Source organism: Diceros bicornis, chromosome 4 (assembly GCF_020826845.1).
Source record: "Diceros bicornis minor isolate mBicDic1 chromosome 4, mDicBic1.mat.cur, whole genome shotgun sequence".
Taxonomy (NCBI): domain Eukaryota; kingdom Metazoa; phylum Chordata; class Mammalia; order Perissodactyla; family Rhinocerotidae; genus Diceros; species Diceros bicornis.
In genome coordinates this window covers 55,344,218-55,363,481 of record NC_080743.1, presented here as the reverse complement: position 1 = coordinate 55,363,481, position 19,264 = coordinate 55,344,218, and the positions used below count along the sequence as shown (strand labels likewise).

Here is a 19,264-nt window from a genome sequence, read left to right as displayed (position 1 = left end):
ATAAGGAGGGTTCTAGAAGAAGAAACAAGTTAAAGGAAAGGCTGAGGATGACGGGAGATAGAAGACTGTTGCTCATTATTCCCACAAAGGGTCAACAGAAGGAAGACATTATGTACAGGAGGAAGAAGGGAGATGAATCTTGAGGAGGCTGAAACAATTATCAGAGGGAAAGCCTTGATTATAGTTGTAAAAAGAGGCAATAATAAAACCCCAAACAGGAAAAAAAGTATTTAATACTTTAACAAAATACAAAATAAAGTACCCAAGTTACAAAACATAAATTCCTTTGGTTCAGTAATCACACCACTATTTTTACCTTCCAATGGCTACACACATCATACCCTCAAAGTAAAGTCAGACTGTCCCCCACACACTAAAGACATCATGCCAAAACTATCACAGACCCTACTGTTCAGTGAAACCATTGGCAACTTACATGGAATAGAGCTGTGGGGTAGGAAAAGGGGGAACAGTTTGGTCTGAAGAAAAAAGGGAGACTCTACACATGCAGAACAAGTCAGTGGGAGGGAGCTCTTTGCTGGGTCACTATGTATGAATCATACCTCTGTACATGCTACATGAGGCTGAGTCTCTTGGTACAATCACATATAAATACAGACAATCCAGTGACCCTGAAAATTCCCAGGGAAAACAGAAAAAAAAAAATACAGAAAAGCAGAGGAGAGAAACAATGGCAGCAAGAGGCAGATCACAGAATACCAGAGAACATCTCGTCCAGATCCTTAGTTTTATAGATGGGAAAAATGAGACCTAGAGAAATGAAGTATCTTGTCAAAAGACACATAGTTCATGGCCGTCAGTATTAGAACTTCATGCTTCCTTTATTACTATGAGCAAGAAGAGAATGAGATGGACAAGAAATTGACTGATCCACCCAGGCAGGGGACAGAGCCAGGGCTCTCAATGCAGTTTTGCTGTCTTTTGTGAAGAGTGCCTATGAGGTCTTAAGGCCTTCCTGGGTGTCTCCTGAACTCTCAAGAACCAGGGGTCTTCTGGGTTTCTTCAGGGTCCCTGTGGCTCTGGGACAGAGAGATCCAAAGAAACTGAAAACCTGATCAGGACAGAAGATAATGGCCTCCAATCTGCTTCTAAACAATCCTGAGAGTCACAATAAGCTCAGAATAGAAATTTAGCCATCTCAGAATCAGACACCATCACCAAACTGGGGGCAGAAAGAGGAGTTATGGAGCTGGAAATCTGCTACAGCCTAAAAACTGGAATAAGTTTCTGAAGCACACTCTATTTTCTATCTAGCTTAAAGTAGGGTTTCAATAAATACTTGAATTACTAAGACAATAAATGAATACATGGAGACATGGATTCAATATATGAACGTTTGGTTCCATGAGAGATATTTGTTCTGGTAAAGAGCCTTACTGAGGGCACTTTTGGTGTACACATTCTTTTTGTGCTGCTCTGCTGGAACTGTGTATGTATTACATTGTGCCCTTGGCAAATGAAACAGAAGAGAGTCAATGTAGATTTAAAAATTTAAATTAAACAATAAAATTTGTCTGATTGGTAGAGATTAGGGGGACAAGGCAGAAAGCCATTCCTAAAGCAGCTGCTTTCTTCCAGTTCTCTCTCCTCCCAGGTTTATGAGAACAGTACACCAGATCCTGGAGCAATAAAGACAGAACTGCTGAAACATCTCAAAACATGCATTCGAGGTGGTTCAAGCAACCTCTCTCACTATCCCCTTCCCTCCCAACAGTCACTTCTTGGACAGGGAGGCAGCAGTAGAGCGTGACAGCGAGATCTGACTGCACTTCTCAAAGATGGCCTCAGCTGAGAGTTTAGGCAGCCCCTGATCCAGAGGGCACTCATCCACCAAGCTGTTCATGGGTGTGGGGGGCAGTGGAGGCTCCTCCTCATCTTGACTCAGTCCAGGCATCAGTGAGTTACCTGCCCTGTCCAATTCCTTGTCCACTTGCTCCCTGGACAAACCAACTGTCTCAGGCTGCCCTGAAGGGATCTTCATGGAGTCAAAATACTCTGACAGGGCTTCCTGGAGCAGAGGCAGAAGTTTCTTTCGAGAGACCTGGGTGTTGCCTTGAAGATAGGCTTGGAGGTTAGGGTGGGTGCTTGGGACAGGGGTCAGCTTCAGGGATGGAGAGTGGGAACGTTCCAGGGCTCCACAGATCTAAGGAGGAGACAAGACGGGGAAATGGTGTGTAAGGTGGTGAAGCAAAGAACTAAGACTTCTAAGTTAGAGGCTTCTCTTATAGAAGAGAAATTTTTTTTTTCATTAAGTCATGCAGAGTTCAGTTTTATTGCTTGCAATAAAAGGCACATCAGCTAATATACATAGTATTTCAGAAACAGAAGAAACACTTGAGATCATATATTTCATTTTGTTAATAAGTAAACCAAAGCTCAGAGAGATTAAGTGTTTTGAGCAAAATCATGTAGGTGATGGTAGAGTCTGAACCAGAACCCAAGACCCCCAGCTCCTAACCTAGTGTTGTTTCCAAGTGTATTCCTGTGCTCAAAAACTTGAACTCTATCCTTAGCTGGGATGGGACAAGCATCTATACTGAGGTCAGGGGAAGGATAGAGGCAGAAAGCATGCCTACATCAAACTGGGGCTGGGAGGTATGCCAGGCATGGTGCCAAGTCTGGTCATTTACAAATATTATCTCATTTAATCCTCACAACTACCTTATAGGATTGGTATTACTATTACCCTCATTTACAGGTCGGGAAACTGAGGCTTAGATAGATTAGGTAACTTGCCTAAGGTCATAGTTTGAATGAAGCAAAGGTGACACTTGAATCCATGTCTCTCACCAAAGCCGGTTGTTCTAAATCACTCTATTATACTATTCCTAACATAGAAGGAAGAGAGGAAATGGTAGGGCAGACCATGAAGAGGACTCTCATTTCCCAGCACAGAGGCAGCCTGGGCAATGGTAGAGTCATCAGATATCTGCACAGCTTCTGAGGAGCAGCACACAGGGGCTGTGCAGGGAGAAGGTGGGGAGATTTCGGAAGGTGGGGAGAGGCCCTTCTTATAGCCGAAGCACCCTCTCCTTCATGACATGATTAGTAAGAGGCACCATTTACTGAGTGCTTATTTTGTGCCCAGCAATGTACTTTACATATGATATTGTGTTTAATGATCATATCAGACTAATTAGTAGGTAATATTACACCATTTACAGACTCAGAAGTCAACTGACTTGCCTTAGCTCAAAGCGCTAGTAAGTGGCAAATCTGGGACAGAAAAGCATGTTTATCTGCCTTTAAAAACTGTAGTTCTTGGGCCAGCCCCGATGGCCTAGTGGTTAAAGGTTGGTGCGCTCCGCTTCAGTAGCCCAGGTTTGGTTCCCCAACTTGGAACCACGCCACTCATGTGTTAGAGTCCATGCTGTGGCAGAGGCTCACATTAAAAAATAAATAAATAAAAAAATAAAGAGGAAGACTGGCAACAGATGTTAGCTCAGGGCAAATCTTCCTCAGAAAAAACAAAAACAAAAACTGTAGTTCTTCCCACAATGGCAAACTACCTTCCACTGAATGGAGTTACATTTGCTTCCTGGAGAAGATAAAGGCAAAGAGAGGTGGGAAAGGGCGGACAAACATTTTAGGGGCACAAAGGATTATCTGGCTTTATTCAGACCAGTCTTCAGCAGTCTTCACATAGCCTATGCAACCCAAAGAGTCCCTGGAATGCCTTAAGTCCACATTTAAATTCTTTCCTGGGCTAATTAGTAACCAACAGAGGAAAAGAAAGGGGAGGGGGTAGGAAAGGTGGCCAAATGGATGATCAGAAAAGAAAACAAACCTGCTCCTGGATCACTTCTTGACAGAGTTAGCACTATACCGAGTAATTAGTCCCTGCATGATTAGTAGTAGAAAAGGTTTCTCTTGTTGTTTCCAACTTTCAAGGCAACAGGGTAGAAGATAGGAATTGATTTTCAGGGATGAGGAATTAATAATTAAACCAAGAATTGGTTAAAAACTCCAGATTTATAACATTTCCTTTTAACCGGAGTTCAAGTTCCTTCTAAGCAGGAATTGTATTTCTAATGGTCTTTGGCATCTCCTTTTCTCAACAACAGTATGATTAAGGATATTCACATAGAGAATGGAAAAAAGCGGGGAGGGAAGATTCTCGAAATAGGTCAAGGGATCTCTGTGTAAAGATAAGAACCAAGGAGAGGTGTTTACAGCACAGGGCAGCGTGTACAGGCTGAGCTCTGCATGGCCCTAAGGTTGGAGGAGGGACAGAGACTCACCGTCATTCGGAGCACTGCATGGGGACAGAAAACAGCCAACTGCCGCACTGGCTCATTGTGAGTGTTGAAAAAGATAGCCATGGCGACCAGGACATCATAGCTGTGAGCCTGGCAGAAGGCATGCAGATCTGCAGTGAGGCCAGACCTCTGCAGAAAGGCCTGAAAGAGAAGAAATGGACAGGGATGAGGGCTACAGCTGGACCCTCCTTGTCACCATCAACAAAAAAATGCTTATGAAGGGTTTCTTTGCATGTTAACCTGGGACTTGCACTCCACAAAAAACATATCTAATATTTATTCTGTGCTTTCTAGGTGCTGGGAGCCAGTATGTAGAATGGGGAGAATACAGGCTTTGGGTTCAAGCAGAGCTGGCTTGAAAATCAGCTCTATTACCTATCGGCTCTATGATCAAAGAGTTATATTAAGCTCCCCGGACCTAAGTTTCCTCATCTGTAAAATGGGGATAAAATATTTACCAAACATGATGGTTTTAAGAATTAAAAAATGATAATGTATGTAATGTGTATGGCATGTATAAGGCTCTCTTGCTCTCGCAATCAAACAGGCAGGGTCTTTGCCTTGTGGGTATTTTTATTCTAAAACAGAACAATGGGGCATATAAATAACAACAGACGTGACAACTGCATCCTTGGCTCTTCATTCTTTGCCAATCTATACTCTTCTCCAAAATCTCATGCAGTATTTCCTCCAACGAATAATACCACTAGCTGTTTCAGATCAGGGCTTTTCTCTATCCTTGGCATTTCTATTGTGTCAATTTGTACCGTGATTATGATACTTGGCAAGCCTTTTATGTTCTTATGTTTGTTTCCCAAACTAGCTTGTGAGTCACAAGGGAAGAGGCCATACTATTTTCTTTAATTATTTAGTATTTTTACATAGTATTTAGTAGAAAGCTGTGCAGACTATGAGAGTTACGTGTTCAAATCATGTCGAATGATTTAAACCAGTATGATATAGAATTAGGTATTAAAACACAATTATTATTATTGAGCATCCACTATGCGCCAGGACTGTCAAAGGTGCTGGAGATATAGCAGAAACAAAATAGGGTCCCTGCTCTGGTGGAGCTGATAAACTAGCAGAGGAATATAGATAATAAACAAGGAAATCATGAAACATTATTTCAGTGTGTTAAGTACCATGAAGAAAAGAAAATAAGATAATTGCTAAAGATTTTTAGCATGGAGGATATTACTTCAGTTAAGGTGGTCAGGACAAACCTCTTAAAGAGAGACATCTGAGCTCAGACCTGAATGATAAGAAGGAGCCAGCTCTGCAAAGGGAAAAGCAAGAACAAAAGCCCTGAGTGGGAATAAGCTTAATGGTTCCAGGAACAGAAAGAAAACCAGCGTGGTTGCAGTATCGTGAGTGCAGGAGCAGGGCTGGAATGAGATGAGGTCAGAGAGAAGACAAGCACCAGGTCAAGGAGGGCCCTGTAAACCACAGTGAGGCCTTTAGATTTTATCAGAAGTGCAATGAAAAGGCAGTGAGGGCAGGGGCTGATATGATCTGATTTACGTCTTAAAGAGATCACTCTGGCTGCTGTGGGGAGAACGGTTTGTAGGGGTGCAAAAGTGGAGGCAGGGAAACCAGTAGGGAGCCTATTACAGTAGTGCAGTGAAAGATGATGGACTGTCAGAGTTACACCAGAGATGAAGAAAAGTATATAGGTACAAGATATATTTTGGAGGTGAGCCAGGAGTGAGGGGCAAGGTTACACACATAACTTAAGGTTTTTCTCTCCCCACCCACACCTTCATCTTGCTCTTACCTCCAAATCCATATATATTGCACTAATGGCCATCTTGGTGCCTTGTCTGGAGATTGTCTTCTGGTCCTTTCTCAGCATCTGCTCAGTGGAGAGTCCTAGAAAGTGGATGTGAGACTAGGGGTCAGACAAGGGAGCCCAGGGTCCCAAGAAGAGGAAAATGAGGACACCAAGACGGGTCAAGGAAGATGAAAAACACAGGCTCTCTTTGGGGCAATGAACAGAGGAGATAACTGAGAATGTAATGATATAACAAAAAATTACTTTAAATTCCTGGGTCACAATAGTTACCTTTAGAGCAAGGGACTTTGGCGAGAAAGATAAAAGGAAGAAGAGAGGCTTTTGTTTTTTTCCCTTTCTGTGTTGTTTTAACTTTCTAAAAGTACATATAGTAGTTTTCTTTCTTTTTATTTATATCAACAGGTGGTAGCTAGGCAGAAAATTATGGGAGTTTTTGTTCTCTTTCTTTGTCCTTTATTTATTCACCCTAAATGTTTCTTCTGCTTTCCTAACCAATTATCTAGGTCTCACTCTGATAATTTAAAGTTTCCTCAGCGTATTTTATTTATATGTCTATATTCTCTGATTAAACTGAAAACCTCTGGGACTCTTAATATATTCCTCCTCATCCCCCACAATAACCAAGATAGAATAATCCAGTAAATGATTGATTAGTTCATGATTAGACTCACACACTACCTTGTTTCTCTCTGGTATAAAGCTTAAATCATGCATGCTCTGAAACTGTTTGATGGTGTTGAAGAATACAATAAACCAGGCTTGCCCACCTGTTTTCTCATGTGGGAGGGAGAGAAGTCGGTTTAACACTTCATACCTGACACATCAAACTTTGCCTTTTGCAGAGAATCAAAGATATCATTTCTCTTGGGCAGATCTGGGAAGAGGGCCTCCAATTTCTCCACATATTTGTTATCCTTTAGAGTTGCCTTTCCAATTTTAAGGTCCATGTTGACACAGTCCAGGATGATTGTTCCTGTGGAGAAGGGAGATGGCAGAATGCAAATCTTGTATCCCTCCATTCACAACCACTAGAACACCCATGGCCCTCAAGCCAAATGGACATAACACAGAGGAGACCGTATGGCAAACTCACTGAAAACAAACTAAGAAACGGGGACTGTGTCCTGAGTAAGACCTCCCAAATTCAAACAAAAATGTAGGCAGGGAAATGAGGAAACGGAAGAAAGGAAGCCCGAGCATCTCAATCCTTGGGGATTTTGAAACCTAGTTGGAGAAATGATCTCTCTTCTGTAGGCCAAATTCCATTAAAGAAGCTTGTAAGTGGGAAGCGATAATCTACTCCAACTCTCTCTCTCTCTCTCTCTCTCTCTCTCTCTCTCTCTTTTACAAACAGAGAAAATGAGAGCAAGAAAGGTTAAGAGATTTGCTCAAGGTCAAAACTATTTCCTGGGCAGAAATGGTATTACAATCCATTTCCTGCTTCTTTGGCTAGTTTTCTTTCCATTATACAATGCTGCTAATAGGCAGCTTCTAGGTCTATTGTCCTGTGCTTCCTTTCAGCTTTCTCCAACAAAGTATTCCACAGGCCTTTAAGCAACAAAGTATTCTATGGCCTTTCAATGCTTGATTGCTCCCTGAAAGAATCCCATCTTTTGGTATGGACTGAATAGCTTTGAGAGGGTATGGTCAAGCTGGAAGAGGCTAGACTTTTCCACTCTCCCTTCTCTGGAATGGGAATAGAGGAACTAGTCAGGGCCCAATCCCCAAGCCACCCTCACCATGCAGAAGGGCTGCAGTTTGCCTGTCCAAGATCTCTGGTGCCCCCTGCAGGATTCTCTCCGTCACCAGGGTAGCGCAGGACCCCACCAGCTCAACTGAAACATGGCAGGGAGGGCAGTGTTTCTGCTCGACGGGCCGATGGTCTAGCACCTCTGCTACTGCCTCCTCTAGGGCTGCGTCACTTCTGCATGAGGAAGGGGGGTGCAGGGAAAAGAGAAAGAGAGATAGGTAGGGGTACTCCAGCTGCTTCTAACCAATCTCCATCTCATTCACGAAGGAAAATGCAGACATATCAGACAAACACTTAGACCTCTGGTGACTTCTACCTCTGCCTCTCTCCTCTCAATTCTTTTCTTTAATGTTATAACTGAAGTCATCTTTATTTTTTATTTTTTTTAAATTTTTTGTTTATTGCAGTAACATTGGTTTATAACATTGTATAAATTTCAGGTGTACATCATTATACTTCTATTTCTGCACAGATTACATCACGTTCACCACCCAAATACTAATTACAACCCATCACCACACACATGTGCCGAATTATCCCTTTCGCCTTCCTCCCTCCCCTCTTCCCCTCTGGTAACCACCAATCCAATCTCTGTCTCTATGTGTTTGTTTATTGTTGTTATTATCTACTACTTAATGAAGGAAATCATACGGTATTTGACCTTCTCCCTCTGACTTTTTCACTTTGCATAATACCCTCAATGTCCATCCATGTTGTCACAAATGGCTGGATTTCATCGTTTTTTATGGCTGAGTAGTATTCCATTGAGTATATATACCACATCTTCTTTATCCATTCGTCCCTTGATGGGCACTTAGGTTGCTTCCAAGTCTCGGCTATTGTGAATAATGCTGCAATGAACACAGGGGTGTATGTATCTTTACGCATTGGTGTTTTCAAGTTCTTTGGATAAATACCCAGCAGTGGAATAGCTGGATCATATGGTAGTTCTATCCTTGATTTTTTGAGGAATCTCCATACTGTTTTCCATAGTGGCTGCACCAGTTTGCACTCCCACCAGCAGTGTATGAGAGTTCCCTTCTCTCCACATCCTCTCCGACACATGTTGTTTCCTGTCTTGTTAATTATAGCCATTCTGATGGGCGTGAGGTGATATCTCATAGTAGTTTTGATTTGCATTTCCCTGATAGTTAATGATTTTGAACATCTTTTCATGTGCCTGTTGGCCATCTGTATATCTTCTTTGGAGAAATGTCTGTTCAGGTCTTTTGCCCACTTTTTAATTGGGTTGTTAGTTTTTTTGTTGTTGAGATGCATGAGTTCTTTATATATTTTAGAGATTAACCCCTTATCAGATGTATGGTTTGCAAATATCTTCTCCCAATTGTTAGGTTGTTTTTTCGTTTTGTTGATGGTTTCCTTTGCTGTGCAGAAGCTTTTTAGTTTGATGTAGTCCCATTTGTTTATCTTTTCTATTGTTTCTCTTGCCTGGTCAGACATGGTGCTTGAAAATATGTTGCTAAGACCGATGTTGAAGAGCGTACTGCCTATGTTTTCTTCTAGAAGTTTCATAGTTTCAGGTCTTACATTCAAGTCTTTAATCCATTTAGAGTTAATTTTTGTGTATGGTGTAAGGAAAGGGTCTACTTTCATTTTTTTGCATGTGGCTATCCAGTTTTCCCAACACCATTTGTTGAAGAGACTTTCTTTTCTCCATTGTATGTTCTTGACTCCTTTGTCAAAGATTAGCTGTCCATAGATGTGTGGGTTGAAGTCATCGTTAAATGGAGTATAAGTGAATTTGGCAAAGTATCTGTTACCAATATCTTAATGCACATATTTGATGTCCTTTAGGGTTGCCTTTCCAATTGACACCCCTGACACCCAACACCTAAATCTCTACTATTCCCTCAATTCACTTAATACCCAAATTCCATGCAGGTCACCAGATCCTGTGGCTTCTATCTCAATTCCTATCCATCTCCTCCTTCCCAACCCTCTGCTACTGCCTTATTCTAGGCCCTCAATGTCTCTCATTTGGACTATTCCAATAGTTTCTTTTTATTTATTTATTTATTGCAGTAACATTGGTTTACATCATGGTATAAATTTCAAGTGTACGTCCTTATACTTCTATTTCTGCATTTTTTTTAATTAAAAAATTTTTTTTATTGTGGTAACATTGGTTTACAACATTGTACAAATTTCAGGTGTACATCATTATACTTCTATTTCTGCATTTTTAAAAAATTTTTAAATTTTTTTTATTGCAGTAACGTTGGTTTATAAGATTGTATAAATTTCAGGTGTACGTCATTATATCCAATAGTTTCTTTTCTTTTTTTTTTTTGTGAGGCAGATCAGCCCTGAGCTAACACCCATGCTAATCCTCCTCTTTTTGCTGAGGAAGACTGGCTCTGAGCTAACATCTATTGCCAATCTTCCCCCTTTTTTTTCCCCCAAAGCCCTAGTAGATAGTTGTACATCCTTCTTAGTTGCTGTATGTGGGACATGGCCTCAGCATGGCTGGAGAAGTGGTGCGTCGGTGCGCGCCCCGGATCCAAACCCGGGCCGCCAGTAGCGGAGCACGCGCACTTAACCGCTAAGCCACGGGGGTGGCCCTATCCAATAGTTTCTTAACTAAATACCTGCTTCCAGTCTTGGGCCCTCCTAAGCTGTCCTCCACAACACTACCTGAAAGATCATTTGAAAAATGCAAATTTGATTCTGTTAGGACCTGGAATAAATATAATTAACAATAGTTCCCCATTGCCCTGAAATAAAGTCTAATCTCTTTGGCAGGGCCTACAAGGTCTCCATGATCTGGCCCCTGCCTACCTCTCTAATCTTATCTTTTTCCACGTCTTACTTCTCCCTCATATTTTATGCTCTGGCCATGCAAAACAAATTCCAGTTCCCCCAATTCACCAAGCCTTTTCATGCCTGCCTGCCTTCGCTTATATTAATTACTCTCTCTGCCTGGATGCTTTTCCTAACTACCCTACCTCCCCATTCACTGAGCAAACACCCAGTCATCTTTCAAGACTGAGATCAAAGGTCAACTCTGTTAGGAAACCTTTCCCTACACCCTCTCCTCCCCTCTAGTAGATTTAACCACTCTGTCCTTCCTGCACCTACTGTCTCCTAGAGAGATGGTTATCACTTACCTCTAATACCCATTACAATGACCTGTTTGCCTAGTTCCCTGTTCCTGACTGAAAGCTTCTTGGGAATAAGGACTCTGTCTCACCTTCATCCTCTAAATAGACGTTTATTAATGAGTGAATGGACAGATGGATTAATGCCCTCAGGCTACCCTCTGTCAACATCCTGCTATAAACAGTGTCCTCAAGGAAAAAATACACATTTTAATATTAGCAGGAGCCAGATAGACTTAGGAAGGTTTCATACTCGTATTGCTTTGTTGGCAGTTTTTTCCAGTCCTAAATTAGGGATGGAATTAGTATAGGTGTGTACATTTGTTAAACAGATATGAATGGAATATTGCCTTATGTAGGAAATAATTTTGCTAACGTTTTACAAATTAAAAATAGAGTTGCAACCCTTATTCAAAGGTTTCTATTATAATCAATCTGCCACGAAATCTTAAAATGATACCAAAGGCAGATTTAAATAATTTTTGAGTTATCCTTTAGTTTGAACTCTCCATATTTCTGTTTCTTTTCATTACTTGCATAGCTGGAGAACTGACCATATTTTTTGTTAATTTTCTACATCTGATATGACCCATCAATTATGATTAGCCTGTGAGATCCCCGAGAGCAGAAATTCTTTCTTCCTCTCTTTATATCTGACTCATCAGAGCCCAACATGGCACATGATGAGTATCAGCTTAACTAACTTCTTTCCACTTACTTGGGTAAGACATGATGGTCAACAAGGATGAGGGTGAGTTGGCCAGCCTGGTGCAATGCATGGAGGTCAATCTCATCCCGGAAAATCAAGAGGGATTCTGGAATGTGAATCTTCTGAAGGAAGAAGACGTTGTCGCCTCGTAGAGGTAGCTCAGAACGTTTTATATTTAAAACTGGCACAAAGACTTCCTCAGCCTCAGTCGTCTGGATAGGAAAATGAAAAGAAGGTATGGCAATATTTAGGAATAGACAGGAAAATTAACAAGACTAGTGGAACTGAGGGAAACATGATCTTGGGTAAGTTACAACTTTTCTCAAAGCCACAATTACCTAGTCGATAAAAGTAGAAGGACGACTCTTGTCCTCTCTCCTTCTTAGCAATAACATGAAGGTCAACAAAGGAACTCATGGAAAAGACCTAGTTCTAGATGCTGCAGAGAAGGAATTATCACTCTTCCAGAGCTTACCTGGGCATGTAGAATATACACTAAGTCACTAATACCCATAAGGAACCCAATGATAAACTGTCTGAATATTGTCTCATGGTTTACAGATTCTTCAAAATACATTTACTCATTTAATCCTCACAGCAACACTGCAAAATATTATCATTTCAGATTTTATAGATGATGACACAAGACTCAGCAAAGTTAAGGGATTTAACTTACCCAAAACTAAATGGTGTTAAATAGCAGAGCTGGTCTTGAATCCAAATCTTTTCATTCTAAGGGACTCTATTCTTATGTACTCACCTTTGCCAAGTAAAAAGCCAGGGTGAGAGCTGACACCATGGAGTCCAAGTCACAGGCTTCATTTCCCAGCACAACATGTAGTGGTCGGGACTCCTGGAGGCGGAAGGAGAATGGGAAAGGAGCAGAAGCATCTCTGTCCATTTCCAGTTACCTTATACTCACGTAGGGCTTCACACACAGCCTCTCATTGATCTGCACAGAGGAGGTAGGTAGGTCAGATAATCTCATGGATCCTCATTTCATGGATGAGGATATTAGCTGAGAGGGCATACGAGTTTTAGCTAAGCTTTAAGCATTCCAGACACGTCTAGTTAGTGGAAAAGTACTCTTTCCTCTCTACTACACTGTCTCCTTGAATGTGAACTTATAGAAGAACAGGAGTGAATAAAACTCTCTGATTTCTTATGCTGCTTTGGGCACTTGAGGAGAAGTCAAAGGTAGAGCATTTGGGGTAGCTGGTGTATTCAAGCCATATCAACCCTGGTCTCTTTTTTCCCCATTTTCAAAAAAGGAAAAAGAATTCTTACACTTCTAAATCATGAGACACTGTAATGAGACTTTGAAAATAAGGGTAAAAATAAGATCTAGTCCATTATCCAGCTGTCCATGAAAACTCCTCCTACCCTGAGGAGCCTCAGTGGTAACCAGATATAACCAACTTTCACAACCCAAGAAACAGACACTTTCCCCAGCAGGTCCAGACTAAAGCAAGAACAGTTGCTGCTGCTGCTGCTCCTGGAACTTTTATTTTTAAAGCTTTGAAAAGTTCGGTTGCTGATAAGATCTCTGAGGAGGGAAGAATATCTGCTGTTACTATTAACCTTGTTCCCTTACATCTCCCTAGCTATCGGAGTTTTAAATAAAATACATGAAAACCTACAGTGCCCACAATAGGAGAGACAGGCTTTTGTTTTGTTTTGAAACATCTACTGAGTGTGCCATGCACTGTTCTAATATTTTTATGTGCATTAACTAATCATTTAATCCTCAAAACATGGGCCAGCCCCGTGGCTTAGCGGTTAAGTGTGTGCGCTCCGCTGCTGGCGGCCCGGGTTCGGATCCCGGGCGCGCACCAATGCACCGCTTCTCCGGCCATGCTGAGGCCGCGTCCCACATACAGCAACCAGAAGGATGTGAAACTATGATGTACAACTATCTACTGGGGCTTTGGGGGAAAAAACAAGTAAATAAAATTAAAAAAAAAAAATCCTCAAAACAACCCAAGGAGGTAGGCACTTTAAGAATTATTATTTTATTCCAGGTATGAGCAATCTGCCAGGTGGAATGAAACCATAAAGTTTCATCCATGGCTCAGCTGAGGGCACAGGAATTCTCTATTACCAGTTTACTTTTGAACTTCTCTCTCAGCCTGCTTCTGAGAGGAAGGGACAGGAGAGACAAAATGAAACACCCTAGTTATAGCAGGTTTATAGCCTAGTTATAGCACTATTGGCATTTTCGACTAGGTTATAGCCTAGTTACAGCACTATTGGCATTTTCGACTGGATAATTCTTTGTTGTGGGGGCTGTCCTGTGCATTGTAGGATATTTGGCAGCATCCTCAGACTCTACCCACTAGATGCCAGCAGCACCCCCAGTCATCATAGTCAAAAATGTCTCCAGACTTGCCAAATATTCCCTAGTGGGCAAAACTGCACCGGTTGAGAAATAGTGGGTCACAGAAAGGTGAAAATCCAAATATAAAGGCTTCTTCAATCAGGGAAGATTCCAGTTTCCAAGGAATATAACTTTAGGAAAAAAGAGAACCTAGGGGAACCTAGAATCATCTTCCCTGTACTGGCTGTTACCTGACCCCCTGAAAGCCACAGCCAGTAAAGGACAATTTTAGAAGACTTCTGGTGGTATAAATTACCCTATCTAGTTACTAGATAGGTTTTTGTTTTTGAACCACCCTCTTCCCCATCTCTTACTCCCACTCCTAGAGAGAAGTACAAAAGGCAGAGGTTATCTGTCAAGGTTTTGGGCAAAGGGCCCATGGGGAAAGTTTGTCCTTAGGTTCTCCCCATGCCCATTTCTCTAAGTTTACTTCAAAGGTGTGGCAGCCAACACCCATCCACACTGAACAGCATGGGAAAGGGGAGATTCTTTTCAATATTAAATTCATTTCCAACACAATACGAGAATTCTGTACCCAAGACCCCAGTCCCACAGTAACTTCTCTGATTTACAATTCTTCTTCCTGATACCAGAGAAGGCCCCTCTGTTTCCTGGATACCAAGAACTGCCCAGATGGCTGTGGACCAAAGTGACAACAAAGCACTTGAGATAAGTGGCTGCACAGATAACTTGCTCACTGAAGCAGTAAAGGCGGGCACTATGTTGTCTAGAGAGGGAACTATATAAACATGACAGGCAATATGGCCCTGACTTTGGAGAAAAAAGGTAAGAGTAACAGAGAAAAGGCAGAGCAAGCGGGAGAGACCTGTTGCTGGGCACAAAGAGGCCCTCAGAGAACCTTTCTAAAACTCACATTAGTGCCACTTTGTTCCAAGTGGCAGCTGAATCAGGATCAGTCAGATCCCCAGCATTGAGAGAAGGCTAAGCAGAAAAGCAAAAGGCAGGGACCAAATACAACTTCATGGCTCTGAGGTCAGGAGAAATGACCTCCAGAGGAAGGTGAATAACTAACCCCTTGCACTCAGCCAAGCCCAGAAAGCAACCAAAAGGAACGAATACCAAAGGAATACTCGGACTTTTAGCAAATCTTGGAACAGGAGTGACCAAGGGAGGTGGTGGCATTCCTTTCCCACCATCATGCCAGCCTGACTGGTCTATTCACCACCCGCAAAACATGCTGTGCACATTTCCAGCTCTGCCCTTTGCACTATTTGTTCTTCTCTGTCTGAAAGCAGCAGAACTGCCATTTGGAAAGACCACAGCCTGGAGTTGAATCCCAGCTCTGCTTCTTACTTGTGGGACTTCTGCCTCTCTACGCCTCATTTTCGTGATATAAAAATGAGGATAATACTGTAACCAATTTCATGAAGTTGTTGTGAGGATCAAATGAGACAGCACATAAGTGCCTATTCTGTAGGAAGTAAAGATGAGCTCCCTTCCATCTTCTCCCTTCTCTCCCCCTCCCCGACCAGGCAAGCCCCACTTCAAGCCCCCTCTCTCTGTGAAGCCTTCCCTGACCACACAGGCCAGAGCAATCCTCTTCCTCTAAAACCTATAGCTTCCAGCACTTGTGGCTCTCATATGGAACTGAGCCTTAAGGAGCTCGCTGTCTTTTCATGGGCAAGTATCCCAGATCCTTAACATAGCTTATGAGTTAGGTGACAATATACTTTGTTGTTCAAACCGGGACATTTTTTTTTTTAATAATTTTATTTATTTATTTTTTTCCCCCAAAGCCCCAGTAGATAGTTGTATGTCATTGCTGCACATCCCTCTAGTTGCTGTATGTGGGACGCAGCCTCAGCATGGCCGGAGAAGCGGTGCGTCCGTGCGCGCCCGGGATCCGAACCCGGGCCGCCAGCAGCGGAGCGCGCGCACTTAACCGCTAAGCCACGGGGCCGGCCCAAACCGGGACATTTTTGAGAATGAAAAGAGGTGTGATGAATTATTATGCCGGAATAAACAAAGATTGCCCTGGGCAAACTGGGTGTATGGCTGCCCAACTTATAAGGCACCATTCTCCTCTTCATTTAGGAAAAACATGTGTAACTCTTAACCTCCCCCACCCCATCCCCCACCAGCTGAAAACACAAGCCAAATAGCCTCAGTTTTCTGACCATGAGAGGAAGGGTACAGGGCAAATATAACTGTACTTAGAGCATGAGGAAACCTGAGCTGCCAATGGAAGAAATACAATCTGAGAGCCACAAGTAAATATTAACTTTTTTTCCTTAAAAAAAAAAAAGAAAAAAACACTAGTTGAAATGACTATATCCTGATGTTCTTTGTGGCCTCAATGGGGGGAGAGAGGATGGGCTCTGGGCTGGCAAAGTAAACCACTTCCCTTCTGAAACTGAATATGGTCTGATGCCTACTCTACAAAATAGTTAATGAGGGAGAAATAAAAGGAGATGAGGAACCAGAGATAGAGAAAGCTTTGCAGCAGAGAAAATGGGACTGACTGACACTGATGCAAATTCCTAACGATAGCCAGCCACTCCTGATTCCACCTTATGCCTGAGAAGTGCAGACGACACAGATTATCCGAAGGCTTCTGGATGAACCACTAAACTTGCATGCAGCCCCACCCTGCAGCAAAGATTTTTCCATACTAGAAGTGAAAAATGAGTCACCATGAATAGGACATTTAGTTAAACAGGATTTCTTTTAAATGGAACATTCTACTATCATTGTGGCAGAGGCTGTAGAAAATTTCTCTGGTATCAAATGCTAAAAATATGGTATCAACAGGAGAGTTGGCTGGGTTATCAGCTGTCTCCATCTTGTGAAAAAGGCAAGCATTCACAATTCCCTAAAATTTATACTATAGTTTAACAGAAACATTCAAATTTAATAGTGTCTCTGTCTAAATCATGTCTTTCTTTATCTAAGAAACAACAGTGTGGCCTCTGGTGAACTGGATGGGGAGAAGAAAAAGGATCTTTTTCTTTTTCATTTCGCATCCTTTCTGTATTTAAAATTTTTCACTATGTACATTTACTACTTCTATAATTAAAAGCAACCTAAAAGTTGGCCTGTATGTCCTGCCACCAGTTCACCCACTAACATTCCTAGAGTCCAATTTTCTCATTTCTTCTGGCCCTTGCTAGGCTGTGTGATGATGAGAGGTCTAAGATACAACCTCACCGTCATAAGTTCACAAGTTTGGAAAAAAGAAGATCTAGATCTTGCTCCTTGGGGGAAGAATGCAGGTAGAGAAAGGTCAGGATACCAGCAATACTGGAAAAATCCAGTATTTTTCAGCTTCATACTGCTGGAGAAGATATACTGTTAACCCCGGGGGACTCTGGAGCATGCAATGAAATGCTATTTGGTGAGGTTTCAGGTCCAAGGGTTCTTTACCAAATGGTGGAAAAGAGAGTTATTTGGGTTACTGGGGAAAAAAAAAATCCAACTGCTTAGCACTTTGAACGGTGCCACAAAGACTCTACATTAGTCCTCCAATGAGCTCCCTGTGGTGAAATCAGAGGTAACCAAAATGAATTGGTTCCAAATTGCTTTATGCATTAATGCATTAAAACAACTTTCCACAAATTTGTATTTCACAAAGAAACATTTGGTGTAATTGTTGTTAAAATCGAACTTCACCCCCATTCTTGAGGTAAGGACATTCATTTACATCAGCAGCTGAGTCTGCAGGAGGAGTTAGGTGACTTTTAGGATTTGTAAAGACCCAAATCTATTGCCCAGGGGAATTTGTAGAGTTTAAGATACTTAAAAAGTTAAGGCACAATCAACCATCTGTCTAGGTTTCTATAGGAGCAGTGAAACTTGAGGCAGGGGGGCCAGGTGACCTGGTCAGCCTTTTGCTAACTGGGGATAGCAGCCTAATGCTGCATGACCAGTCAGCGTGGCTGGGCGATTCCAGCTGGCTCAGAGAGCACCCAAAATAAGCCACAAAGCATTCAGGAGTCATGCTTATAGTTTTGATTCCAAACACACCGTGCTTATCCCTTCCAGGTGGAGGATTTTCACGTTTCAGGCCAAGGAAGAAAGCTGGAGGCAAAGGAATCCAGGTTGTGGGTCAACAGATATGCCTGATGTATTGTGCATGTTTAGTTTAAAAACAGATTTAAAGTAAAACCATGACCACCTGTAAGGAGAATGAGTTAGGCCAGCCAGACAGAAACAGCCGTTCAGAAGCAATAAAGGCGTGGGCACAGGTTTCCTCGCACCCCTGGGGTTCACGTGGAGGCCTTGTGAGTGGAGAACTCAAAGAGGGGCGGGGAGAAAGGAATAAATACACCTCCCGGGGCAGGACTGGCGGCGGCACAGTCGCCTTTTGACGGAACTAACTCAGGCGACAGCGAGCAGAGGCTCAGATGCAGGACTCAGACCCACGATTCCTCCTGCCCGCTCTCGGGCAGACCGCAACGGCAGGGGGCCAAAAACCGGGAGACTGAGCAGCATTCCCACTCTCAAGAGCCAGGTTTTCCTTCCTCACTACTCAGGCCTGCTCAGATCCCAAGCCCCCTCCTCACAATTCCGTGTTCCCTCCACACAGACCCTCGGGGCTCCCCAGATCCCGCATCTTCGTCCTTCCTGGACCCCATGCTCCAATCCTTACGATCACAGACAGGCATCCGTTACCTGCAGAGCAGCTCGACAACCCTGCAGGTAGGCCTCCATGGTGAAGCCCAAGGTGTGCCGCCGCCCCTCGCCGTGGAGAGGTTACTCGGCGAATGCGCCCCGCCCCGTTCTCCGGGGCTTGAGGCGAGAGTCAGAAGGCGGGACTCGAACCTGCCACACAGCGATTCGGCCCTGACCCCCGGAGGAAGTGCGTAATCGGGCGCTCCCGGAGTGCGACGTCGCCCCGCCCCCAGCAGCGGAGGCGGAGTGCTGCGCCCGGAGACTCACGGGAGGCCTTTTCCGAAGCGCGAAGAGGGGCGTGGCGGAGGGCGTCCTGGGAAACGTAGTCCAGAAGCTCCGAAATGTCACCAAGAATTGAGGGAAGGAGAATTTTCTGAGATCATTCATTTGACACACAAATGTATCTGTCACAGTAACCTATCTTTGTGGCATCAGAACTTTTCCTCTCGGGTCAGGCTGAGTATAGCATCTTTCCATATATTACACGGAGCATCTAGTTGACATCTTAAATTACACGTGGCAAAAAAGCTCTTCGTCTTCCTTTCTCGAATTCTCCTCTCTACCAAACTGACTCATTGCCACCAATTTTGTGATTGTCCATA

General features: G+C 42.9%; 1 protein-coding gene across 5 annotated transcripts; it reads right to left on the bottom strand.

The window, feature by feature from the left end:
- Nucleotides 1-213: 213 nt before the first annotated feature.
- PRUNE1 (prune exopolyphosphatase 1) lies at nucleotides 214-18,802 on the bottom strand. 5 transcript variants are annotated; one of them, XM_058539101.1, is made up of 8 exons: nucleotides 18,663-18,802; nucleotides 12,414-12,506; nucleotides 11,663-11,865; nucleotides 7,815-7,999; nucleotides 6,890-7,048; nucleotides 6,058-6,152; nucleotides 4,263-4,421; nucleotides 214-2,164 (listed from the first exon to the last, which is right to left on the bottom strand). In XM_058539101.1, exons 1-8 carry the CDS (start codon nucleotides 18,699-18,701, stop codon nucleotides 1,736-1,738), a joined length of 1,362 nt encoding a protein of 453 aa, XP_058395084.1. In that variant the 5' UTR covers nucleotides 18,702-18,802; the 3' UTR covers nucleotides 214-1,735. The 5 variants fall into 5 exon arrangements, with proteins under 5 accessions (XP_058395084.1, XP_058395081.1, XP_058395083.1 ...); XM_058539098.1 differs by having other exon boundaries at nucleotides 12,414-12,605; nucleotides 18,663-18,801; XM_058539100.1 differs by lacking the exon at nucleotides 18,663-18,802 and adding an exon at nucleotides 18,579-18,656 and having other exon boundaries at nucleotides 12,414-12,605.
- Between the last annotated feature and the right edge of the window lie 462 nt (nucleotides 18,803-19,264).